The 26,675-nt window shown below is 50.7% G+C and overlaps 3 protein-coding genes across 3 annotated transcripts; 2 read left to right on the top strand and 1 right to left on the bottom strand.

The window, feature by feature from the left end:
* Window positions 1-2,699, top strand: ASPBRDRAFT_64554 (TTC39/IML2 family protein). Its single transcript, XM_067628482.1, has 5 exons — window positions 1-50; window positions 128-312; window positions 410-476; window positions 538-1,535; window positions 1,591-2,699. The coding sequence occupies exons 3-5, from the start codon at window positions 467-469 to the stop codon at window positions 2,428-2,430; spliced, it is 1,848 nt and encodes a 615-aa protein (XP_067481172.1). The 5' UTR covers window positions 1-50; window positions 128-312; window positions 410-466; the 3' UTR covers window positions 2,431-2,699.
* A 371-nt stretch (window positions 2,700-3,070) lies between these two features.
* On the top strand, window positions 3,071-5,587 carry ASPBRDRAFT_174874 (MFS transporter). Its single transcript, XM_067619788.1, has 4 exons — window positions 3,071-3,734; window positions 3,808-3,829; window positions 3,895-3,986; window positions 4,039-5,587. The coding sequence occupies exons 1-4, from the start codon at window positions 3,389-3,391 to the stop codon at window positions 5,223-5,225; spliced, it is 1,647 nt and encodes a 548-aa protein (XP_067481171.1). The 5' UTR covers window positions 3,071-3,388; the 3' UTR covers window positions 5,226-5,587.
* Window positions 5,588-5,979: 392 nt separating this feature from the next.
* On the bottom strand, window positions 5,980-25,595 carry nrps1 (nonribosomal peptide synthase Pes1). Its single transcript, XM_067624628.1, has 8 exons — window positions 25,013-25,595; window positions 24,442-24,858; window positions 24,044-24,346; window positions 11,652-23,991; window positions 11,216-11,595; window positions 10,498-11,158; window positions 8,831-10,446; window positions 5,980-8,782 (listed from the first exon to the last, which is right to left on the bottom strand). Exons 1-8 carry the CDS (start codon window positions 25,514-25,516, stop codon window positions 6,173-6,175), a joined length of 18,831 nt encoding a protein of 6,276 aa, XP_067481170.1. The 5' UTR covers window positions 25,517-25,595; the 3' UTR covers window positions 5,980-6,172.
* Window positions 25,596-26,675: the final 1,080 nt, after the last annotated feature.

Raw genomic sequence — 26,675 nt, 5'->3', positions numbered from 1 at the left:
GAAGCCGGCCTCCACCCAGTCCCTGGACTCTTTGTCCGAACTGCGAGATCGTGAGTGAGCACAGAGGCCTTCTCAGCGCCGTCTATTTTGCGAAAGACGCTGACAATCAATTCTTTGGGACTCAAAGTTGAGGATGCTATGAGGGGTATGTCCAATTTTCCATGCGTCATCGAACCCCCGCTCTTCCGGGATCAGTGCTAAAGGCGCTATGCTGACTGACGGGTTGGGCAACCAGCTGCCACTCTAATCCTCAACGACGATGTGGACGGCGCCGAAGATGGTCTTTCCGAAGGAACCTCGTCGTTTCATAATGTGCGTATGCCTTTGGTTTGGACAAGTACCTGCCGATCTTCGAAGTCACTAGCTCTGTAGTGCCTCTGCTGATCTACAACTCGTGCCTGGTATATAGCTTGGCAGAGGTGTCGTTGCGTTCATTCGGGCCACACTGGGATTCGAACAGGAGATCATGCGTCAGGGTGTGTAACCAGTGTGACCAGTGTCCTGTTAGAGGTCTACCCGATCACTAATGTTCTATAGCCTCGGAGCGACTCAATGCCGCGGAGACGAGTGCCGCCAACGACCAGCATCGCGCGCAACATAACTCTCATGCGCCCAATACGTACCACTCACAAATATATGCTCCCGGAACGGAATTTGCGCTTTGCCAGGCCATGGCGCAGCTCATGAGCGCCGTCGTCGGCGTCCTGAACGAAAGCCTTACGGAAAGTATCAAAGGTTTCTATAGGCTCAGAAAGGCCTACATCACCCTAGACGCTATCCTCAAGATGGAGCAAAAGTTCATCATGCAGGCGCGGAACTCCGGAAACAGTACCTCTACGGAGAGTCTGACGCGGGGCTCTGGGCAGGGAGCGGGAACCAAGTCTGTTCCTGCATCTCCAATTGAACCAAGCGACCTGAAAAAAGAGCTCTCGGACCTCTCAATCTCCGCGGACTCCGAAGCATCAGGCCCTTCTGATATGCTGAGCCATGATCCTGATTCGGACATTTTCAAGAACCAGATCGACGTGTTCGTCCACTCTGGTGCCAACTTCTGCTTCGGAATTCTTCTGCTCCTGATCTCGATGGTCCCGCCCGCGTTCAGTAAGCTTCTGGGAATCATTGGCTTCCACGGGGACAAGGAGCGCGGATTAAGGATGCTTTGGCAAGCCAGTAAATTCCACAACCTGATTGGCGCCCTCGCTGCTTTCTCCATTCTCGGCTATTCGAACGGCTTTGTTCGGTACTGCGACATCATGCCCGATCCCGTCCCTGGCGATGACGTGCAGGGCTACCCCCAGGAACGGTTAGAGGCCTTGCTGGCCCTGATGCGGAAACGGTTCCCGAAGAGTCAGTTGTGGTTGCTGGAGGAGTCACGGATGAACGGAGCAAACAAGAAATTGGATGTTGCTTTGGAGCTGCTCTGCGGGGAAGACCGCAGTCCGCTCAAGCAGGTCGAGGCGCTACGGGTTTTCGAACGGAGTCTGAACGCTATGTATCTCCACAGATACGAGCTTTGCGCAGAGTCTTTCCTGGAGGTATGTTGTCTTTGGTTCACGTACAAAGTTTACATCATCAAACTAACCATTTCAGTGCGTTGAACTCAACTCATGGTCTCGATCACTCTATTACTATATTGCAGGTTCGGCTCATCTCAGCTTATATCGAAACGTTGCTGGAACAGATGCGACCGCGGCCGCCAAACATGCCGAGAAGGCCGTGGAGTACTTCCGGAAGGCGCCGCCATTGGCTGGAAAGAAAAAGTTCATGGCGCGACAGCTGCCGTTTGACGTCTTTGTTTCTCGCAAGATCGCCAAGTGGGAGGCCCGCGCCAAGGAGTGGAAGGTACCCCTGGTGGATGCTGTGGGGGTGGATCCGATTGAAGAGATGATCTTCTTCTGGAACGGACATAGCCGAATGACGCAGGAACAGCTGGAAGAATCCATGACGAAGCTGGCGTGGTCTGAAAGCGATGCCAATAAAACATGGTCACGCGAGGGTCCGGAAGAGAAGGCCATCTTGCAGCTCCTCCGCGCAGCCGTCTTCCGCGCCATGCGCCGACACGATGAGGCGAAAGAGATCATCCGCACGAGCATCTTCAGCCAGGACAAGTCCCAGTTCACTGGACATCTCAAGGATGACTGGATCTACCCGGTGGCACACTTTGAGATGGCGGCTAATCTGTGGATGGAGCGCCCGACGTACAGTGCTGTCCACGGAGGACCGCAGTCATTGAGTGAGAAACCAGCTACTGGAAGCACCGAGAACGAGACGGAGCTTGAGCGTCGGCAAGTGCGCGAATGCAAAGAGCACCTGGAGAAGGCGGCCAAGTGGGAGAGTTATGAACTAGACGCGCGAGTTGGGCTCAAAGTGACGGCCGCGCTGGAGGCCGTTGAGAAGTGGGAGAGTGCACATGCGACGACATCCGCATGAGGATGGATGATTGATGTATTATGACGCTGTACATTTACCGCCAGCATTGGAACATTACGATAAGAACTTAAAGGGATAGACGGAGCAATCGATGCATGTTTGCTGTTTGTTACAGGGGACCGACACCACGTAGGAGGACAATTATAGACATAACGGCCCGCCCTTATCTCTTGCCCTGTCTAGACCATAGTAGACCTCTCTTAACTCTTTGACCGACAGTTAGACTTTCCAGCGGTGGCGACGATCTCCGTGGGTCGGATAAGTATCCGGACTGTCACGTACCCCATCGGATGCATCCGTCCCTGACAAGTGACCCTCATCACGGCCTTCCGCCTGTCTTGGCGGGTAGAATTGTCCTGTCAGGCCGTGATACGTGCAGAATGTGACTCATGGTGAGCGTAGGGCGATTCGAAGGCCTGATCTATCCAGGAATTGACGTCGATCCGGCCGACAGTTCTACCGGCTGGCCGAATCAGCGTGCGGCAGATGCAAAGAAACCCGTGTTGGATGGCCGCTATCGGACGTCCGATGCTATGACGACTGGTCCCGGGTAAAACGGCTTCGGGCTTCGGTTCCACGCCAAAGGAATGTGCCTTAAAGATACTGGCATATCCTGCCATGGGAAGGCGATTTGAATCATCGCCTCCACTTGCTGAATCATTCTCAGGTACCTGTTTAAACGGGTGGTGATTCTAATAATTTAGTTGAATTTCTATCGCATGCTTGGGGCTCGGCAATTATCTTATCCCACCTCTACTTGCTTTCGGAGATCCCGGGGATTTTTTTTATCTTCGGAGATTGAACGAACTTACGGGGACATTTTTTTTTCTTTAATTGATTCGGTCCTCCTCTGATATCATTATCTCTCCTCTCTCATATGCATAGTGGCTTACCGGGTTTTTAAACCGCCATTTTTAAACGCCGGCGAAATAATCAATTGGATATAGTCCTTATCAAGATGTCGCGACGTGAGCACTCACGCTCCTCGCTCTCGTCCGAGGATGTCGAATCCTCCGAAGACCACAGCGCATATGTTCACCAGGACGATCCGACTGCATTGGAGAAACAATCTACCGCGGCATCGGGCATGTCGGCACTTGAGAATCGTGCGCATTCGGTGATCTCGCGCATTCGCAGTCGCGAACCGGGTCAAACTGCCCGCTTCACGCATCCGCTGTCGCATACTAAAACCTCCGAGGACGTCATTGTCGACTTTGATGGGCCGGATGATCCGTATAGGCCGATGAACTGGGGGTTTCGCAAGAAGGCGGTTACGACGATATTGTATGGATTGACTACAATGGGTACGTGCGATGCTGTTATAGTCTCTCTTTCTCTCTTATAAGGCGATATACTAACAGTGAGTGCGTTCGATAGGTGCCACTTGGGCTAGTTCGATGTATGCTTGCTTTTATTACCGCGGATAACTACTTGATCTATATTTCAGTTATTGACGAAGTGCAGTTTCTCTACGGGCACAAGCCAAATCGACGCGGAGTTTCATGTGGGTGAGGAGGTCGGTACATTGGGTACAACGCTGCTGTTGTTCGGTTTTGGTAGGTCTTGATCCTATCGCTCGACCTTTGCGCATATAGTTGACATGGTTAGGTCTCGGTCCCCTTGTATGGGCGCCCCTATCCGAGGTCTACGGACGTAAACCTGCTGTGCTTGCGCCGTACTTCATCGCCGCCATCTTCTCGTTCGCTACCGCAACCGCCAAGGACCTCCAGACCGTCATGCTGACTCGGTTCTTCTGCGGATTCTTTGGCTCCGCGCCTGTTACCAACACCGGTGGTGTCCTGAGTGACATCTGGACCGCGGAACAGCGAGGCGCCGCTATTGTCGGTTACGCCATGGCTGTGGTCGGAGGACCGGTGCTGGGTCCGATTGTCGGAGGTGCCATCTGCCAGAGCTACCTCGGCTGGCGCTGGACCGAATACATCACCGGCATTATGATGATGTTCTTCCTCGCCATGGACCTCATCTTCCTCGACGAGAGCTACCCGGCGGTTCTCCTCGTCTACAAGGCGCAACGCCTCCGCTTCGAAACGGGCAACTGGGCTCTCCACGCCCGCCACGAAGAATGGGACGTCACCTTCAAGGAACTCGGCAACAAGTACCTCATCCGACCCTTCGCCCTCCTCAGCACCCCCATCTGCTTCCTCGTCGCCATCTATGCCTCCTTCGTCTACGGCATCCTCTACCTCAGTCTCGCCTCCTTCCCAATCGAATTCCAAGAAGTCCGCGGCTGGAACCAAGTCGTCGGCGCCCTGCCCTTCCTCGCCTACCTCGTCGGTATCCTCTTCGGCGCCTGCATCAACCTCCTAAACCAGAAATTCTACATCTCCCGCTTCAAAGCCAACAACAACTTCCCTGTCCCCGAAGCCCGCCTGCCCCCCATGATGCTCGGCTCCATCGTCTTCGCCGCCGGCCTCTTCATCTTCGCCTGGACCAGTGATCCCCACATCCACTGGATCGCTCCCATCATCGGCGCCGTCTGCATGGGCTTCGGCTTCTTCACTATCTTCCAAGCCGCCCTGAACTACCTGATCGACACCTTCCAGAAAGTCTCCGCGAGCGCTGTCGCAGCGAACACATTCCTCAGAAGTTTGTTCGCGGGCTGCTTCCCTCTCTTCGCTAACATCATGTTCCATCGTCTGGGCGTCGACTGGGCTGCCAGTGTCTTGGGATTTGTTGCTGTCGCGTTGATCCCCATTCCTTATCTGTTTTATATCTTTGGAAAGCGCATCAGAGCCAAGGGGAAGTGGTCTCGCGCTTCGGTTTACGGGTACTGATTTCCTACCCTTTCTCCTTCTTGTGGCTCAGAAACGTCGTCTCTTCCCTATTCTATACCCATTGCGTTCCATCATATATACCCCCACCCCCACATTCATCCTGGATCATTAACAAGTCTTCCCATAAATTGAGGTGAAGGCAGGGCCAGGCTTCAAAAGTTTAGTTCTGTGTCAGATTGTTCTCGAGATACCTCTCTGGTTTTGTTTGTTACGTTTTGATTTGGTTTGATTTGATTCTTATTTGGCATGATTACGCATAGCACGGCCGGGGTTACTGATAGACAGGATCTAACTAGTACGGGATTATCAATGATTAATGTCTAGGCTTAGTTATATAGAAGAAATGGAAACTGATCAAGCACTCTTTTTTCTCTCTCCATGCATGCTAATAGATCCGTCCAATCATAGTAAGCCTATGTCGCTGGTTTGTTCTTTTCGTATAGCGGCGAATGAACTATGTAATGTGATACCGGGTATTTTGCAGCAGTATGGTATGAATATCTATCTGAAGTGGCTTATTTCGCGGGTGCGTGCAGTAAATAACCCTAAGTGTCTTTGTCGATTAAAATTTTCATGATTGTAAGAGTGCGTATTCCTTGGAGATGATAATGGCGGGGAGCGGTTATGGTTTTTGTTAGTGTCTATGTGCCTACTATCATTCGCCCACCTGGAAGACTGACATGTTATGACCAGTTAGAAGGATTAGAGATATGGTTGGGAGAAAGTTATTCGATGGAGTAATATGAGCTTCAATAACAAGATATCTAGATCATCAACATAGATACGACCCCAAAAAGATAGTCAACATCAAATCCAACAGATAAACATGAAAACCAAAAGGAATGTATGTTCGGCACAGTCATATGTGATACAGAAAAGAACAAAAATAGTACATGTTAGAAATCGAAAGAATGCGTTTTATGTATCCCCCAAAAGAATGTAAAGCCTCACTTTCGGGCTGCTACAGCCCCCCATCTAGTAAATCTCTTGGCAAGTGTCATCGCCTTGCCTAGCGAGCTCCAGCTGTTGCTCTTTGTCATAGTCATTCTCATATCCTTGGCCGATTCTTCAGCCATGGTCACTGCCATGCTGCCATTCAATTCCGGCTTGTGGTGCATCGCCATCACGGCCATCATTCCCAAGAAAGTATGGTGCTCGAGAAGGTCTTCCAAGCGGACGCTGAAGCCCTCTTCTCCCAGGATCCAGACCAGCTGAGCAACATTCATGATGTCTCCGCCGAGATCGAAGAAAGATGCGTCGAGTTGGTATTGTGTATTGTCAGTCCGACGAGGTAGGACCTGCTGCCAGGACCGGGTCAGGATATCTGAGTGGATCACAATCTCCGACATCTTCTGGCTGTTCAGGTTCGACGAGAGGAAGGGCATATCAGATGCTCTGGGTGCCTCACAAATGACCTGGCTAGGAAGGGAGCGGATGGTGGCAGGAGAGGCAAGCGGGACGCTGGGGTTGGCGATCAGGCTCTGTACAGTCTCGCAAACCATATTTAAGGCTTTAGCAATGAAGGTTGCTGGAATGGGTCCCTTAAGCGAATACCCGATCGAGACGTCGAGCTTCTCTTGACCGCAAGACTTGGAAGCCAGCGTGAGGTCGGTAAAGTTGTCCAGGACACCAACGCCTCCCATCCGGTATGAATTGCCGTCTAGATGCATCTGTCCCTCATACTCAACATTCTGATGGAACACGGAGGTGGTGAAGTATGTAGAGTCGGGCCAGTCGGTGCAGTTCCGGATGATCTCCCTAAATCCTAGCGACTCATAGGGCATGTTGGCGATCTGTTGGTCTTGAAGATAACGGAATAGGTCAAGACCAGTCCAATGCTCCCTGAATTTGACCCTGATGGGAAGAATGTTGAGGCAGGGTCCAACAGTGGTCTCAATACCAGGCACACTGGCGTTACGGCCGTTGACTGTAAGCCCGAAAACCACGTCAGACTGGGCAGTCAGCTTCGCCAAAGTCACTGCCCACGCGGACTGCATAACGGTCGCGAGGGTGACATTCCCTATGGCGGTTGAGGGGATCATGATGGTTTTCTTCTGCTCCGCAAAAGCACCAATATGCATAAAGGTATTAGGCTGCGTGCGCCGAATGATATCGGTCATCTTGGAGCCCTTGAGGATCGTTGACCAGTGGTGGTAGTGTGCCGGGGTGATGTTTCCAGGAAGCATCCGCATATAGTTCGAAAACGAGAAGACTGGAGGTAGGGTGCTGCCCTCATATCCCAGCTTGATGGCGTTCATGATTTTCGGCAGACAAACGCCGTCGAATTGGGCGTGCGACATCCTGATCAAGATGCGGTGCTGGTCGCTCTTCTTTTTCTTGACAATGTAGAACTGCACATACTGCTCACCTTGGCGTGGGTCCTGTTCGCGGTCCCGTTTCTGTAAGCTGTCGGTGTACTCATCCAGACTCTGCTCCGTCTCATGCACGAAAATGTCCGGTCGGATCTTTCTCAACACCACCTGGAAGAACTGCCCGCGGTGGCAGACAAAGACAGTCCGAAGAATATCAAAAGCATCGACCACTCTCAAGAAGCTCTCCCTCATCCGCCGGAGGTCCAAAGGACCACTGCCATCAAGGAAGAAATAGTTTAGCATCCATCTCGATCCGAAGAGCGTTGCAGCAATCGACATGGACTGGAAGTCCGTGACAGGGAGAACATCAGCAATTCCTCCTTTGAACACCCCTATCTTCGGGCATATGACATCAAGCAGAGACATGGCGTCGAGCTGCATTGGTCGTAGAACGGAGATATCCTGTGGTGGGGTAGCATCTGGAAGAGCATCGTCAACCTCCAGAAGCTTTTCAATGTTGTTTGCGCACTGGGTATCAGCGTTCGAGGTCGGACTGCTGCTCGGAGTAATCGTAGCCAGCATGTCCTCAAAGATCGGATTGTTGAACACATCCGCCACCGTCATTTGCAGGCCCTCCTCTCGTGCAGCGCTGACCATTTTCATCGCTGTAATACTATCACCGCCTAGCTTGAAAAAGCTACTCCGGTATTGGATAGTATCCGAAGATAGCCCTAATGTCGACTTCCACAGGTCCCAAAGACGCCTATCATTTTCACTTGAGCTTCTGCCATCGTCGGTCAAGGACGGTGTTGAATTTGCAAGCTCCTTCTCGTCTACTATAGGGTCCTCCTGGAATGAAGCCTCGACCATCTTGAGATGAAGGGAATCATTCGAGTATTTCTTCTGACTCTTAGAAAGGGGTATGGCGAGCTTGCCTTCCTTCAGCATCTGGCCGATGATCTCATTCACGCGGTCATCAATTAGCTTCTGTAGGACCTGGCTGTCAATCAACTGGTCCAAAATAATGGGCTCCCTGTTGGTGTGCTGTGAATGGTTCCGCGGTAGCTTGTTGAGGAGGTTCAAGCTTGACACCAGCCTGGATGGTTCCTCGATGAAGCATGTAAAGACCTGGGTAACAGCTTCCGCTAGTTCCTTCGCTTGCGCCTCGGTCACTGCGTTGCTCCAGTACCTGAGCAAAACTCCTTCCTTACCCTTGGTGGTCTCCACGTTCACGGTTACAGGATACTATATCAAATATTAGCTTGCGTCTAGCTGGAGACCGCAGAAACTCACCTCAGTCGGGTCATGGGCCTTTTTGGCTTCAAATTCGAGCGGCAACTTTCCGGTACCCTTGTTGGCAGAGCGATTCTGAATGGAGAGGGTGGAGTTGAAGAGCGTCTGTCCATGCATTCCAAGCTCATGCTGAATCTGGGCCAGAGAGCAGTGTTGATGCGGCACATTCTTGACAAAGTCATCCTGTACCTTCTTGGCAATCTCAAGTAGAGTATGACCAGGAGAGAACTTGACTCTGCAGCACAACATGTTGATGAAGATACCCACTGCATCCTGGATTCCAGTTACAGGGGAGTCACGGCCAGCAGAGGGATATCCGAAGCAGACGTCATCGGATCCTGTACAATTCTGGAGTACAATTGCCCAGGCACAAAGGGTCAAATTAGCCAGTGTGACGGAGTTTTCCTCGCAGAATTTTTGCAATTCAGGGAAGCGTTCGAAAGATATCATGCGCTCGCCGAGCTGGTGGCTACCGCCCTTCTTGGAAGAGAGCAGCAGGTGACAGGGTCGTACGCCAGAAAGATACTTTACCCAGTGTGCCACAGCTTCTCCCTGGGATTGTTCCCTGATGTACTTGATATAGTCACTGAAAAGTGGACCGGCTCCGGCAGAAAGCTGATCGCTGTATGCAAGCGCGAGATCTCTGAGAAGTAGGTCAACCGAACCACCATCGATAATGGCATGGTTCATCTCAATCTTGAACAGAACCCGCCCAGAGGCTGTTTTGCATAGGGTCATCTGGTGGGGGAGCTTCATCGACCGCTCAGCATTGATATCGCGTAGCTTGATTTCTTCAAGTGTGCCCATAGCATCCGATTCAGGACATTGGAACTCAATAACCTCATCATCGAGTGACTTGACCACTACCTGGTCGAAAGATCCGCCTTTGTAATTGCTGTCAATGAAGACAGATCGTAAGACGGGGTGCCTGCTGACTACCACGGACCATGCTTTTCGGAGCTTGCTGACATCCACCTTGCCCTCGGAAGGGTGCACTTCGAAGACAACATGAAACAGGTATTCCTCCGGGTCTCGGAGCTGACTGAGAAGAATACCTTCTTGTACTGGGGAGCAGGGATAAACCTCCTCAACCTGACCCCAGCTGTCGATTCCAATTTTAGGGAATGTTCTCTTGACCATACTGTTCAGACCGTCGTAAGTGATGGGGAGCAAGGGACAATCACTGAGTGTTGGCTCAGGCGTGAAGCTTTCGAAACGAGACATATGCTCTAGCACTTGTTTGCACTCAGATATCCAGCCCTTGATCCGATGTTCTTTCTGCATGTGCTTATTGTATGTGAACGACAGTTGAAGCTTGTCTTTGATGATGAGCGCCGAGATCTCGAAGAGAGCAAACCGGGGTGTCTTTGAGCCCATGTCACCCGCCATCTCGAAGGTTTCGGCATTGAAGGCTTCACCATAATGTTGGAAAAGTGAGTCATCGCGCTCCAGCTGTTGCAGCTGGCCGAGATAGTTGAACAGAATTTCAAGTGGGATAGAGAAGTTATCACCATCTTTACCTTCCGGATGAAGCAGGCTTTCCGCGAAGTAGGACCGGCTCTTACTGCTAAGATGACGCCTTGTGTCTTTGACACGCTTCAAGGTGTCCAGTAAATCTATTGCGGTCAGAACATAGCTCCACTAATAAGGTCAAAGTTTCCGCTCACCTGATCCATCGCCGACATGCAGAGGACACATAGTTGTGAACCAGCCCACCGTTCTCGAGAGATCAATAGAGCTGTCCCACGCCTCACGACCGTGGCCCTCGTTGTAAATAGTGGGCATTTCCCTATCAGTAAACGTGCGACGGAAAGAGTGAATGACGGCCGACAGTATGACTTCAATGGCCTCAGTACGAAGAATCTTGTGGCAGGCGGCGAGAATTTGTGTCGTGGCTGCGGCATCCAGTGTGAACCCTTCCATCTTGACGTCCCCATAGAGATTCTGGGACTGCTCCATGCCCCAATAGCTCAAGTCAGGTGGCTGAATCGAGAAAGGCAGCTGGAACCTGCCAGTTTGTTTCTTGCTCTCCTCAAGTTGAAGATTACACCAAGCTTGGAATGACAGGGGCTTTTCGGTGGACAATGGTCCAGCCTCGAGGAAATCTTGAATGTCCTGTAGGATAATACGCCAGGATACCATGTCGACACACAAGTGACTGGCCACCAGGAAAAGAATTGTTGTACCGCCGCGTACTTGGAACAAGTCCGCAGCAACGATAGGCCCATGCTGAACATCTAGAGACCGTTGACTTTCGGCGATCTTGGGGAGAATCGCATTTTCACTTTCGACCATATGATGGCGGAAGCGATATGAGGCATCGACGTCCTAAACCAGTAAGCTTCCAGTTTCCGAATGAGTCAATGAGAGAGAGAATAGACATACATCGCCAATCTTCTGCTTCCACCTTCCATCGCGAGACTTGAACAATCGAGCTCGAAACATGGAGTGCTGTTCAACAACAGCCTTGATGGCACTTTGCATTCTCTTTGGCTCGACCTTACGAGTAACGCGGACTGTCATGCTTTGATTAAAGCGAGAAGTATCCCGGAAACTTGTTGCTGTTTGAACGAACAATCGCTGAATCGGGGATAGTTCAAAGTACTCATGAGGCTTCTCCTCTCTTCTCACTGATTTGACGCTTGTCTGAGCAGCCAGAGCAAGCTCCTTTATCGACTTCGACTGAAGCACATTGTGGAGAGTCAATGTGATTCCATGTTTACGCGCGCGAGAAATCACTGCCATTCCAGTGATGCTGTCACCTCCTGCACCGCAAAGTCAGCGATATTCCACTTTCCATTACCAGTCTGGCCTTGCTTACCTAGGCTAACAAATGACCGATCCAAGTCCACCTTGTGAGATGGTAGGTTGAGAACCTGTGAAAAGACTTCCTGAAGGAGCTTGACAGAGGTCTCTTGGTCGTCTTCTTTTTCTTCTTCTTGCTCGACATCCCCACGCTTTATGTTGTCGTAATCCTCCATAATGCGATCATAAGTAGTATCATCAACATTCTCCAGCCAAGCTGTGATTCGCTTCCTGTCTAGCTTGCCTGACACGAGCATCGGGAGCTGCTTGATCAGAGCCCAAGCCTGTGGGATCATGTAGATTGGTAGCTGTGTCTCCAAGCTCTTCTGGATAGCAACGAGCTCCTGGTAGGCTGACCGCGTAGATCCAGCCCGATCAATGAGCTCACATACATTGTCTGAGATGATGCTTCTCTCCGAGGTCACAGAGTTTAGTGACATAACAGCGACAAGCCGTTGCTTGAGAGGTCCTGTCGTTGGCAATAGAACCACAGCGTGTCGGACGCGTGGATCCTCGTACAGTCGGTGCTCAATTTCTCCAAGCTCCATACGCTGGCCGTGAAGCTTGACTTGATGATCCTTGCGGCCAATGTATTGGATGGACCCGTCAGAGTTGTATCTGACGAGATCTCCAGTCTTGTATATTCTTCTCGGCGAAGGGAAGGCACTGGGGAAGGCTCTAGTCCACTCCGGCTCATCCACAAAAGCCTCTGCTGTCTTCTTGGGGTTTTTGAGATATTCCCTGGCAAGTGCGGGGCCTTCCAGCGCGAGCTCACCAACGGCCCCAAGGGGAGTCAATTTATTGTGGTCATCAGCATCGACGACCCAGGTCAATGTGCAAGGAATGCCATGACCGATACAAGCAGGATCCGGGTTGGCAGCAACATCCGTATTAATCACCGCGAAGATGGTAGTCTCAGTTGGGCCATACCCATTCATCAAGTTGACCCGATGTGCCCATTTAGTGATCACTTCACGCGACATCTTCTCTCCGCCACATACAAGATCCTTCAGAGACGGAACGGATGACGGCTCAATGATACTGGCTATGGATGGAGTCAGGAATGACCAAGAGACATTCATCCGACGAATGGCACCAGCAACATCATTCAACCGTTCATCTTCGCTTGGGATGCACACGCAACCGCCGTGCATCAAGGTTACAAGCGTTTCCATGACAGCAGCATCGAAGGTAAGAGAGGCGAACTGGAAAGCTCGTGAATTCTCGTTAAGGTGTACCATGGGCCCGAAGGCCATGCCGCTGCTGGCAAGTGCCTTGTGGTTGATGATAATACCCTTAGCACGACCAGTACTGCCAGAGGTGAAGATAGCGAATGCAACGTTTTCGGGTGTAGCGCTGTTATTGGCCTTGGTAGTTGTCGCTTTAAGGGCACAATATGCCTTGATCGTCTCTCTGCTAACGGGTATGATTGCTTTCACAGAGCCAGAGTACCGGTTTTGATACTTGGGAGAACAGAGAACAACTCGTGCTTCGACCTCAGAGAGAATCTCTTTGTGTCTTGACGTGGGATGAGCAGGGTCAAGGGGGACATATGCTCCACCTGCAATGAGGACACCAAGTATCGTGACTATAGCCCACATAGACTTGTCCATACAGATCGGAATCACAGTCTCCGGACCGACACCACGAGTTTTCAAGTAGGCCGCAAAAGAAGAAGCAAGTTGGTAAAGCTCCTGGTAAGTCAATTGACCATCCCAAGAGCAGACGGCTTGAGCCTGAGGTCTTAGGGATGCTTTCTCCTCAATGATATGATGGACACATCTGTCTATGCAAGTTAGGCTTCTCTCATTCCAGGCTGCAATCTCTTCCTTATCCCGAGGGCTGGATATCTCTAGCTCTCCGATTTTCCTGGAATCTTCATTGGAGATTGATAACAGTTGACCCAGAACGAAGGTAAACTGTTCTATGAGCATCTTAGCCTGCCAACTGTCGAAAACAAGCTCGTCGTGATGAAGGGTTACAGCCACCTGCGAGTCGCCAACCTTGCATTCGACAACAATTGGGTGGGTGAAGAATTCCCCTTCAGTCAGGTTATTCTTCTGCTCCCAGATACTTGTGTTCGAATTGGCATGTTCTGATTGAATGACCAGAAGATTTTGGGATTCACAGGCAAGGGCGGTATCGCTGCTTAACTTGCGGATTCTCTGGAGCCCAGAATGTTGATGCGGCAGCATCATTGTGGTCAACTGGCGCACATTGTCGAGGTACTGGATGATCGAGAGCCCGTTGTCGACAGCCATCCGTATAGGCACCGTAGTCAAAAGAGGTCCTGCAACCTCCATAGCGCCAGGCATATCAATATTCCTACCCATAAGGGTTTCTGCGAAGCAAACATCACCGGATCCAGTGTGGACAGAGACAATTAGCGCCCATGCAGCTCGTATCATTTCGGGAACAGTTAACTTAGGTCCACTCGGTGCACGAGAGATCTCGAGTGAGCTGCAATGCCGATTGCCGATGCGAATGGCATCAGGTGACGGCTTGTTTTGGGGGAAGGGAGAAGATGACAGGGCTGCGAGGTGCGTCTTCCAGAATTGGTCCGAAGAGTGCTCCTCTTGCTGGACCAGATGATTGATAAAGAGCTTGTAAGGAAGCGTCGAGCTGGGCTTCGATCCAGTGTATATCTCCTCAACTCTTTGAAGAATCTGTGAGATACTCCATCCATCATATAGAGCGTGATGTATAGTCCAAACGAACCAGCGGGAGGGCCCGGACTCGACAATGGCATATCCAGTAAGCAAGCCCCCGTTGTTCTGGGCTAAGTCAATACTGTCGTTTGTAAGGTCATCCAACTCCGTCGCCAGTTCCCAGGAAATAGGGACTTCAGTAATTACAGCCTGGACGAAGTTGGCGGACTCGGTGTGTACTATCCGAGTCCGTAGAATATCCATTTCATCAACCACCTTTTGCCATGCCGATTTGAATTTCTCCAGGTCAGCTCCCTCCGCGAGTTGGAACACAGGTCGAGCGACATAGGCTCCGGGTTGCTTGATAGAAAGTGTGAGCAAGCCCTCTTGCACCGGACTGCAGGGGTAGATGTCCGCGATTCGCTCCGTAGACACACCACATTGACCAGAGACTTCCTCTAGGATATCCTCATGTGGAATAGAGTCAGGCAGCATACTGAATGGGGGCACTATCGGTAGGCCAGATTTTACCTCTCCCGCTCCGCATTTCTTTGCCATGTCTCTGAAGATAGGTGTTCGGTATATGTCGGCCACTGCAAGCGAAATCTCCTGGGATGCCGCGGCTACGACTAGTTTCATAGCAGAAAACGAGTCGCCACCCAAGCCGAAGAAGTTGTCTTCGGCACTGATAGAGCCGGGGGCAAGGTTAAGAACTTCCTCCCATAACGTCTTGAGAATGCCCTCGGTTCCTTCCGTTCCCACGTCGGAGGATTCTTCTGTGCCAACATTGAAGATAACATATGGCCTCAAGCTTTCCTTGGTAAATGTATCGACCATCGCTCGAAGCGCTTTGCGATCAGTTTTGCCAGTGCTTCCAAGCGGCAGGCGCCGCACGGGGAAGTAAAGCTTGGGCACCATAGCTAGTGGCAATGAGGCGCTTAGGTAGCCGTGTAGTTTCTTGACCATGTCAACTACTGACTCCGACATTGGAAGAATCAATTCGTCATTTTCCGCCTCATTCATTTGATGCTTGTCAACGGTGAAGAAGGCTGCCAAGCATTTCGATATGGTTTTGGCCTCTGGGGTAACAACCTCGACGGCGACCTGAGTGTCTTCCGACATATTGTTAATGCATTGTTGCTCAACTTCTTCAAGTTCGATGCGCACACCATTCAGTTTCACTTGTGTATCAATTCGAGAAATGAAAGCAATCGAGCCGTCGGAGTTGTAGCGCACCAAATCTCCTGTACGATACATCCGTTCTTTGCGCCTCAATATATGCTGTAGCCCTTCACGCTGAGTCCACTCCGGGTTCTGAATGAAGACAGCTTTGGTTTTTTCGTCATTATTGAGGTATCCACGAGCAACAGTGCAACCCTCAAGAACGAGCTCTCCCGGAGCACCGATAGGCACAAGACGATTGTGATCTTGGGGGTCAACAATCCATGTTCTGCCACAGAAAGCGGTTCCAATAGAGCCATAGTCGTCAGTGAGGCGTACTCCTGTCTGGTCGTACTTTGTGCTTGCCGTAAACGCAATAGTAGCCTCGGACGGACCGTACGCGTTGGCGACACACCTGCCAGTCCATCGCTCGAAATGGCTTGCTGTCATCTTTTCTCCTCCGGAGATTATTGTTCGTAGTGAAGGAACAGCATTAGGGTCCATGGTATTGACGATAGATGGAGTACAACTCATGAAGTTGGCGTTCATCCTTCTGATAGCTCCAGAAAGATTATTCAAGCGCTCATCCTCGCTAGGGATACAAACGCAGCCACCAACTGCGAGGACGACAATAATTTCCAATATGCTGACGTCAAATGTATAGCTTGAGAATTGCAGAGCGCGAGTCTCTGAGTTGATGAAGAGGGCCTTGGAAAGCTCTGTGCAGGCTAGGGTGAGTCCAACATGCTCAAGTACTGTCACCTTGGGTTTCCCTGTAGTTCCGGATGTGAATATGGCGTAGGCCGCGTTATCTGCGGACACCGTCACCCCTTGCACTGGTGCAGTAGAAGATGGATGGTGAAGTTGTTGAAGTGCGCTGTCGCTAACGACAAGTGCGCGACCACAGAGGCTGGAGGCTTTCTTGTAGTGAGTCTCAGAACAGAGAATAACCTGAGCGCCAAGATCATCGACCATGCCTTGTAGGCGGACTTCTGGATGAGTGGGATCCAAAGAAGCAAATGCTCCTCCAGCTTTCAAAACGGCTACTTGCGCAACGACTGCCCATGCCGATTTTTCGAAACACAACGCAACAAAGACCTCGGGCTTAACCCCTAATAATATCAATTGGTTTGCTAGGAGGGTCGACAAGCGGTCAAGTTGTGCGTGTGTGAAGTCGCCATCCCACGAACAAATCGCAGGAGCCGAAGCACGATCCAAAGCTTGCTGTTGGATGAGTTCATGTGCGCATAGCACTGGACGGACTGGCAACTCCGAGTTCCATTCGGATATTTTCTGGCAGGAAAGCTCACTCACAAAATCAATCTCGCCCACCGAGGGATTTGAAAGAGGAGACTGGAGTAACTGTTCCAAAACATTTTTGAAACAATCGAGGACACCTTCCATGTCAACTTCTGAGAAGTTCTTCGTTTGATAGCCGAACCTAACGGCTCCTGATGATCCTGCTAGAGTGGCGTTGACGGTAATCAGATACTTGCTCGGTTCAAGACCAGCAAGAACAGCCACAGTCGAGGCGTCACTTGATTGTTCTGAACAAGTGAAAACGGTATTGAAAATGTCGCTGTCACCATATTCAAGCTCTTGCTGGACTTCGACCCACGGCAACTGATGCTGCAGCATCTGATTTAGTCCATGCAGTCGCTGCCTCAAAATCTCCGCAACCTTAAGCTCTTCCTTCAAGCTCATTCTACAAGGGAATGTACCCGAAACAGCTGTCTTGTCTGCAACACCAGGCTTGGCGGATCTGTTGCTCGTACCTGAGATGTGATATCCGAAGCACACATCTTCTAGGCCTGTGTAGCATCGCAGAACCAACCCCCAAACAAGCTGAAGAAGGGAGCTTTTGCTGACACGTGCGCTCTCACAAAAAATATGCAGATTCTCTGTGTTCTCGAGTATTAGTTGGGTCTCAACATAGGTATCCTGCGCTGCATTTGCACGTAGTGTTGGGAAAAGACAAGCTTCAACATCCTCCAAGTAGTTTCTCCAGTAGGCAACATCATGGCGGAAGGAACAAAAGTCCATGTTGTCTCTAGACAAGATACCGATTGTCTTGCTCATACTAGATTCTGAGTTAAGGATTTCAACACAATCGAAGAATTGGGCAGCCAGTCGTTCAGTCTGGGCAGCTGTTAGAGTGCTATCATCGTAACTAATCACGAGTTTAAGCGCGGCATCTTCAAGGACGCAATCAATCAACAAAGGGTAATGGGGAAGATTGATGTCTTGCTGTTGCGTGGATAGTGGCCTTGGCCCATGGCCACGATTGTCCGTTATAGAGATCAAGTTCTTGAAATCACAGGCGCGCGCCGTATCAGCATTCAAGTTCTGAATATGACTTAGTCCAGCCCATTGGTAGGGCTTAGCTGACTCCAGTTGAATCTTCACCTTGCTTATTAGCTCAGCGACGGTCCAAGCATCGTCGAATTGGAAGCGTCTGGGAACGATAGTCGCGGTCTCTGCATGATTTCCCTGACGCTCAGTAAAGACTGATTCGGCATCTGACAACCACTCCCCAAAAACGACATCATGGAAACTGGTGTAGCCACGAATAGTAAGAGCCCATGCAGAGAGGATAGCGCATCTTGTACTCTCAGTCATTGACCTGAGAGTATCACACCAGACCATTGGCATGGTCTGTGTTGCTTGCCTGATAACTGACGTGCTCCGCAGAGACGAAGAGCTACCGGATGACGGGAATACAGGCGAAACTACCAATCTATCCAGCTGCCTCTTCCAGAATTTGTCAAAGCTTTTGATGTCATATTTAGACAACAAACTTTCTGGCAAGTCTCGAGCTGCAGTTCTCAGCAACCGGCGGTCCAGCTTACCGAACGAATTCAGCGGTATGCTAGACGTCGGGAAATAAATACTTGGGACTTCACTCGCTGGTAAGGAGCTCGACAGCTTTGTATACAGCCTGAGCATTGAGTCGTACAGCTCAGGTGTCAATTGTGCAATAGGCTTGTAGTGATCTTCGGAACTTGCCGAGCCAGTGGTGTCATCGGAGAAGAAGACGGCAAGAGACGGCTCGCGAGGATTATCATTGCCCTTGCTGATCTCCTCAACGGCATACCGGCCATTGAAAATTGAGAGAGATGCGATTTGCTCTTCGACGTGGATGGCCGCCATCTGTCGCTGCCAATGCAATCCCCTATCCTTCTTACCAATGTAAACCAGGGTGCCGTCGGAGTTGTAGCGAGCAAGATCTCCAGTCTTGAACAATCGATAGGAAGGCTTCCGGGCGTCTATATTCTTGTCGCTGCCTTCTGCGGACTGGGGTTCGTGAACGGGTCTCCACAAGGGATCTTCGACGAAATATTGCTGCGTGAGTTCTTCGTCTTGATAGTAACCACGAGAAAGACTAGGACTTTCTATCAACAGTTCACCGACACAGCCTATCGGAACCAGAACATTGTGATCGGAGGGATTTACGAGCCAGGATTTGCATCCAGAACCTGTCCCAATAATTGGCAATTCGTCGCGCTGGTCAAGCTTCGAGGATCGGATACAAGAGGATGAGCACTCTGGCGTACCATAGAAGGCATGCACTTGGACTCCCTCAGGCAAGGTGGCAAGAAGTTTCTTAGTCGGATGTTCACCCCATAAAGCAAGGACTTCCAATTCCAGATCATCTGTGAAACTTAAAGTCATCGCTGTTGAGGGTGTGATGCTGATGCAGTTCGCCTGCATTGTCTTGATGGCTTTTGGCAGGTCTGTCAAGCCTTCATCGGAAGAAATACAGATAGTACCACCACACAGAAGTGTGCCGAAGACTTCCTGTAGAAACATATCAGAAGTATAGGGAGCGGTTTGAAGCATCTTAGTTCGTGCAGTTAGTCCAAGACCTGATGCGAACATGGTCGCCCGAGTTGTCATTGCACGATGGTCAAGCCTAATACGCTTGGGACTCTGAGCGCTGAACACGATATATCCGTCGCTATCTGGTTGAACCGGCGAGCATGAAACTGCATCGCTCTCTGGGAGATATCCAAATAGGGAGCTCTCCACCGAGATTGCATATGGGACGGCCCCTTCAAGTGTTTGCACTTGACTTGGAGATGCCAGAGCAACCTGTATCTCGTTGTCGAGGAGCCAAACCTCGAAGGGTTGTGGTAGTCGGGCTCGGTCCACCGGGACACAGACACCACCTGTCTTCATAACTGCCAAAATGGCCACAATTTGCCAGGAGGATCTAACGAGGTCAAGTGGCACGATTGTTCCGGGGCCCACCCCCAGGGTTGTCAAGTACGTTGCGAGTAGCGATGACATTTCATTGAGCTTAGCATAGGTGAGATTCCCATCCCAAGCGGAAACTGCAATGGCATGAGGTTGGGACTTCGAGGCCTCATCGAGTATTGTATGCACGCATTTGTTGACTGACTCTGGAATACCGCTGTTCCAAAGCGTCAAACTATGTCTCTTCGCGTCGCTAAAGTTGTCAATCGAATGGGCGTCATCCTCAAAGTGGTGGACGATATTCTCCACCGATCTGAGGAATGTATTCGCGACATTCTCTGCTTGTCCGTCCGACAGGTGATCTGTCCAGTAGTTAAGGTCGATACGTGCGTCGTCCTCTGTAGCTTCGACATTGACAAAGATGGGTGACTCTGCAGGGTCATGGATTGTTCCCACTTCTGAGAATTGTATCTCTTCGCTCGACAAAGCATTCTGGTTGGGAAGCTTTCGGTATGAGATACCACTGTTAGCCAATGAGGCCGGTAGTTCCAGAGCTTGTTGGATCTCGGTGAGGGAGATATGTCTGTGCGGCAAGTTCTCCAGATTATCTTGTTGAACCTTTGCAAGAATCTCCTTCAGCGAAGCTCCTTTAGGGAATTGTATCCGACAGGTCAAAGTATTGATGACAGGTCCAACAACAGACTCGATGCCTTCCACGGAGACATCTCTTAGTGATGCAAGATACGTGAAGGAAATGTCATCCGATTCACAAAAGGAGCGAACTGTTAGCCCCCATGCAGCACTAAAGGCAGTCGGTAGAGTCAGGCCATTTCTATCGCAGATGTTCCGAAGCTCTTTGAATGGCACACCACCCAGTCTTTTGGTGCGGAGTTGTCTTTCAGCGCCTTTCCCGTCATTGAGCACGGGGAAATGGCACGGTCGAGCTTCAGACAAGTAATTGCGCCAGTAGTCGAGACTTGAGTCTCGAGGGACCTCACGAAGATAGCGTATATACTCGTTGAACTTCGGCTTAGCGTCCTCGAGCTTTCCTTGATACGCTAACTGCAGATCCCGGAGGATGATGGAGATTGATGCGCCATCCATGGCGACGTGGCTTAGCTCTAGTCGACAAAACAACTTCCCAGAATCAGTCTGGCAGATCGTGAGCCGATGAGGTGGCACATTTTCATCGTAGCTCATCGGTTGCTGTCTGTCAAAAGTAGGGAGCACTTCGCTTTCATTGGCACACGTGAGGTAAGTCGGGCGCGAACCAAAGGTCTTGAGCACTACTTGACAGTGAAGGTCGCGGCTGCTCAACCCTTCCAAGAATATAGTCCGTAGCATCGCATGGCGATCAACGACTTTCTGCCAAGCGAATGTCAAGCGGTTGATATCGGGCGTGCTTCCTGGTCCGGATATCTCGAATGTGTCATGTACGGCGTAGAGTGAGCTATCGCGAGAGCGACTGAGTAGAATGCCCTGCTGCATTCTGGAGCAAGGATAGATGTCCTCCACGTTGGCAAGACCATCAATCCCCGCATCTGGTAGCTTTTTCGATACCAAAGCATCCAGTTCTGTATATGTTAGTGTTAACATGGGAAAACTGCTCAGGGTTGGTCTCGATGGAAGAGTCTGTAGGCGTTCGGCCAGGGATGCCAGTAATGTTCCGCAACAATTCACCCAGTCACGGATACCTCCCTGGTGCTGCATGTTCCTATTGAACGAAAAGATAAAGCGAAGTTGACCCTGCACAACCATCGCAGATATCTCGAATAGTGCAAAGCGAGGAGTTTCTTCACCAAAGTCAGCCGCTGCGCCTCCGCGGCCTGTTTCTCCCGCCATTTGGTCCATGAGCTGAAAGAGCCCATCCTTTCTCTGCAGGTCACGATGCTGGCCCACGTAGTTGAAAGACATCTCCATGGGGCTATGGTGCCGGCAAGTCCCATCTGCGCGTGGAACCAACATACGACGAGCGAAATCATGTCGACCATTATCCGGAACACAGCGTCGCAAGTCCTTGACACGTACAACCGTATCAGTTGGATCTTTTGCAGGAAGCTCCGACAGAAGAATGGGATACAATGTGGTAAACCAGCCAATAGTGCGAGAGATATCTATTGATGAGTCCCAGACTTCTCGCCCATGCCCCTCATTGTATATGACTGGCAATGATCGGTCTTTGAATGTTTCGCCGAACGAATGTAGCAATGCTGCCAGAAAAAGATCAATTGGCTCTGTTTGAAGACTTTCGTGGCACCCGGTCAGGATGCGGCGAGTAACGTCACTATCAAGATCAAACGTTTCACAATCCACATCGCCATAGGTGGTTCGGTGGTTTTCTAATCCCCAGTATGCAAAATCGGGCGCTGGAACTTCAGGCAAACACATGGCCCGTTCTGCTGTCGCTTCTTGGCAACGATTTGCTTGGATTTGGCACCAGTTCTGAAACGGAAGGGAGCCGTTCTGCGATATCGGTTGATTAGGGTTCATCAGTAGGTCTTCCAAGTCTTCCAATATAATCCTCCACGAAACAATGTCGACTACCATGTGATGGGCGACTAATGACAGCAGACGGGTATTGTCATTTTCATAGAAGATGTCGACTGCAAGTACGGGGCCAACGAAGGCATCGATGCATGACTGGCTGTTTGCGATGGCATGGTCGACCTCACTTCGGCTGCTATTGCTGTGAGACTGCCAGCGATAAGATCCTGCTACATCTTCAGTGATTTGTTGCCGCATTTTCCCCTCGACATCCGACTTGACCAGGCGGGAACGGAGCATTGAGTGACGCTTAATGATGGTCTCAATTGCGCGCCGCATATCATGCTCATCAATGTGCCGGTTAAGGCGCGTGAGGATGCTCTGGTTGAAGTGTCCTTGGCCTTCGTTCCGGACCATGAAGTGAAGCTTCTGGATTGGTGACAGGTCGAACGGCTCATCGATCTGTTCTTCATACACAACAGACTGATCGATCCGTTTTACCCGCGTAGCCAGCTCCTTGATTGACTTGCTATGAAGCACCTCTTGTACTGTCAAGCCCATTCCTTGTTTCTTGCAATACCCGAGGCAGGTTATAGCAGCAATCGAATCTCCACCTAGGCTCAAAAAGCCTTCGTCAAGGGCAATTTGACTTCGGGGGATATTGAGAACCCGGCTCCAGATCGAAGTGAGTTTGTCCTCGGTAGCACTGGAAGGAAGCGCTCCTTTATCCGCAGACAAAGACGTGTCGCTTGTAGCTTGAACATACGGATCTCGCTCCATATCTCCGATCCATTTTGCGGTCGCCTTTCTGTCCAGCTTCCCCGACGGAAGCAACGGCAATGCCTCCACGCATAGCCAAACGGAGGGTATCATGTAAGTTGGTAGCTTAGCTGATAGTCTCTCGCGAACTTCTGCCACGATAGACGTCCTCTCTGCTGTATTGAGAAGTCTGAGCGGTGCTGCTTTTGATTCCGATTGAGATTCGAAGTGAACAGATAGGGATATGACCGCCACTAATTTGCCTGCAGAGAATCCCGACTTTGAAAGAAAAGCTAGACAGTGTTTGACAATCGAATCGGCAGCCAGCTGATTCTCTATCTCACCCAGCTCAAGTCTCTGTCCGTGAAATTTCACCTGCGTGTCCTTTCTTCCTATATACGTCAGTGAGCCATAGTCGGAGTTGTATCTTACAAGATCACCCGTCTTATACACTCTCCGTTTATCGTCTTTATCGTCAATCATTCCGTCCCTTCTCATCCAAGCCGGATTATGGATGAACGCTTCGCTTGTCTTCTGAGGATTGTTGAGATAGCATCGAGCGAGCGTCGGCCCCTCAAGCAGCAATTCACCCGGACAACCCACGGGTACTAATTGGTCATGATCGCTCGGGTCTACAACCCAGCAGCGTACGCCCACGGGAAGGCCAATATCCCGACAATCGGAGGACGGTGTAACTTTGTCGTTAACAACGGCGGCGACAGAACTTTCTGTCGGGCCATAGGCGTTGATGAGGTGGAGGGCGGACGACCATGTTACCAGCTGACCTTGCGACATCGCCTCTCCAGCAAGTATCAAGGTTTCAAGACCTGGAACTTGCGAAGAATCAACGAACTCAACGAAGGAAGGGGTCAAGATGGCATGATTGACGTTCATCTCGTTGATGACCTTGACTATGTCACTCAAGCGCTCTTCTTCACTTGGAATACAGACACAGCCGCCTTGCAACAGAGTAGTCAAGATCTCGACAAGACTGGCATCGAATGTGTGCGCCGCGAACTGCAAGACACGCGAAGTCGAAAACATATGGTGCGGTCCAGCATGGGCAGCGGCACCGGATACATAGGCTCTGTGCTCTAGCATAGTACCCTAAACGCGGGCCGTTAATGTGGATCCGGGGGAATGTCTGGGGATAGCGCACCTTTGGTTCTCCTGTTGATCCAGAAGTGAAAATCACGTAGGCTGCATTGTGCCCCTGTACATCTGGCAATTGGGGGATTTCTTCAACTGGAAGGGAGATCCCGTCTATGGTGGACTGATCCAGTGGTATGATCATCTCCGCCACCCCGGTCAAACCTCTTATCCGATCTCTAGAGCAAAGCATGACCTTGGCTTTTACAGCGCGCACCAGCGATTGCAAACGAGAGGTTGGATGTGTCGGATCAAGGGGGACGAAAGCACCGCCAGCTTTCAGAACGCCCAGCATTGCCACTACATTCCATTTCTATGAAAATCGATCAGCTCCAAATACCAAATCCGCCCGAGAATTGCTTGATAGATTGGCCCGGAAAGACGTCTCTATTTTGATGGTTGACTTACTGATTTGTTGAAACACAGAGCGACACATGTTTCAGGACCGACTCCGTGTGCGTGAAGGTGATAAGCAACTTGAGATGACAGAATATCCAAATCTCGGTAGGTCAAGCTTCCATCCCACGCACAAACTGCTTCACTTTCGGGGCGGGACAAGACCTGTTCATGAATGACCTCGTGTATACAGCGGTCATGTGCCTCAGGGATGGTAGAGTTGAATTTGCAGACTCTGGACCAATCTCGATCCGAGAAATGGTTCAGGTCCCTCGCGGCGGTATCTTCTGCCGAGAGTACGCGTGAAAGTATCTGCTCGAAGTAGTCGGCGACGCTCTTCATATGCTCAGTGGACATGTCATTGTTCCACCATTCGAAGAAGATACCGACATCCTTCTGCAGCACTTTGACGTGCAGTCTAACGCGACACTAAAGAGGGGTCAGCCAGTTCGGGCTGAAAGGCCAAGATTGCCTGCAGCGGTGGGCTGATAGAGCGCACACGAGCGAAGATGAGAGGCGGGGGAAGGGAAGATGGAGTCAAGGGAAAGCAAGAGAAGGTCAGAAAACGAGAAAAATCACCCACCTTTTCGGGCAAGGGTATTGCCAAGGCCGGTTGCACAGGAGGGGCTCTGGAGTCTTCCGTAACACTGCGACAGTTGCGCAGCATTAGAAGTGTATTGCACAGGGTATAACTGTGGCAATTCGAGCTTGAACTTGCGCATTTTTCAGCGTCGTTCTGCTTTTTCGTGTTGCGCAGAATAGCATGGACGGAGTCGTCCTCGGTGATGGTCAGATTAAAAGTTAAGGGAATATTATTATGAGTATCGAAAGAAGGAACAGTGTCGCGGGCACCGGCATTAACCCCAATCGGTTGGTAACCAAAGCAGATGTCCTCTAGGCCGGTATAACGATGAAGGAGCAAGGCCCAAGAGGCCTTGAGTAAAGAATCTAACTCGGATTGGTCCCAAGCGGCTAGCAACTGGAGAGTCTGCGAAGGACTCGTCCTGATCCTCAACGAAGCAGGCCGCCTTGGCCCATGAGCTCTCGTGCCAAACTTGGGCAAGCAACAAGAGGCAGGTTGGGCCATGATGTAGATGGGAAGTATCTGAAGGTATCTCTCTGAGGATTGGGGAATGGGACACCTAGAGGTGAAGGGGGAGGGAGTGGATGGGTTATCCTAGAAATCTCCAACCCTCGTACATTATGCTACTTTTAAATTGGAACCAGATCTGTGACCATGGAGCCACCATTATCATGGGGCCCCCCAAATCCTCTCGGGCCCAAAATAGATCATTAGAGAGACATCGGCGCGGAATTCCCTCAGAAGCATTTCCAACTGCTTACGAGCATCAAAATACGAAAATGACAGCGGCCAATGACTGGGTCGGGAAGTAGTGCAATGAATGGTGCGGATATTGGCCACCACGCTAATACAGTATACTCCGTTTACCCTTGCTTAGGCGAAGCTGAAGAGGCAACAGGGAAGAGACTCCATGGCTTACAAACTTCTGCAGGGCGCTTGGATCCCAAAAGCTAATGGCTCGAAACCATCCGACTCGGGTTGCCCACTTCGTAGACTAGTAGAGAATGGTCCAGGGGTGGGTAAACAGCAAGAAGCGCAAAGGGACAAAGGACCAAAGAAGACAAAAAGAAATGAAGGCGAGAGAAAAAAAAATTCTGAATGAATCCTGGGCAGGCCAAATGAAAATCAAGGAAGGGAACCGGCCTTGACACGCTGAACAATACAATACAAGCCCAAGACATGACGTTAGTTAGTGCACAAAGTTGGGGCGCATAACGAGGCGTATCCAGCGTTGGGTGCATTATGTCGGCGTTCAACCATCCCGGAGGTTCGAGGTCGGTCTCGAATGCATGACAACATTCGATTAGGAACTCTGTCTGTTAGAAAGGCGCTGCATTGGCATTCAGCTCCACTACGTGCCGGAATTGATGGTACAGAACTGACAGACTGCATGCTGACCAGTGGTGATACTTGCGGGAATAAATCGGCGAAGTGAAAAGACTCAGCTGTCTTAGTCTCGACGTTGGGACCAAGTCACCTGGAGGTATACCTACCTGGGTAATTGCACGTAAAGCGGCTATAACATTAGGTATACTCAGAAGGCCATCGGAGAACTGTCGGAACGGTAAGGAGCGAGTAGGAAGCCCCGAATCTCAGACGCTGTAGGCATTACTAGGGAAAATAGATCCAGCTTGCTACTTACTGGGGGGAAAAGTGGACACGG

The sequence above is a fragment of the Aspergillus brasiliensis genome (genome assembly GCF_001889945.1).
Source record: "Aspergillus brasiliensis CBS 101740 unplaced genomic scaffold ASPBRscaffold_4, whole genome shotgun sequence".
NCBI lineage: Eukaryota > Fungi > Ascomycota > Eurotiomycetes > Eurotiales > Aspergillaceae > Aspergillus > Aspergillus brasiliensis.
Note: the sequence above shows the minus strand (reverse complement) of the source record. Positions and strands in the feature narration are given on the sequence as shown.

Coding starts and splice junctions, on each gene's coding strand:
- ASPBRDRAFT_64554 (XM_067628482.1), top strand. Junction 1,536..1,590: donor GCGCAGAGTCTTTCCTGGAG/GTATGTTGTCTT, acceptor TAACCATTTCAG/TGCGTTGAACTCAACTCATG.
- ASPBRDRAFT_174874 (XM_067619788.1), top strand. CDS start 3,389: ATGTCGCGACGTGAGCACTCACGCTCCTCGCTCTCGTCCGAGGATGTC. Junction 3,735..3,807: donor GTATGGATTGACTACAATGG/GTACGTGCGATG, acceptor TGCGTTCGATAG/GTGCCACTTGGGCTAGTTCG. Junction 3,830..3,894: donor GCCACTTGGGCTAGTTCGAT/GTATGCTTGCTT, acceptor GACGAAGTGCAG/TTTCTCTACGGGCACAAGCC.
- nrps1 (XM_067624628.1), bottom strand. CDS start 25,516: ATGGCCCAACCTGCCTCTTGTTGCTTGCCCAAGTTTGGCACGAGAGCT. Junction 24,859..25,012: donor CAATACCCTTGCCCGAAAAG/GTGGGTGATTTT, acceptor ACCCCTCTTTAG/TGTCGCGTTAGACTGCACGT. Junction 11,159..11,215: donor GGAAGCAGAAGATTGGCGAT/GTATGTCTATTC, acceptor TTACTGGTTTAG/GACGTCGATGCCTCATATCG.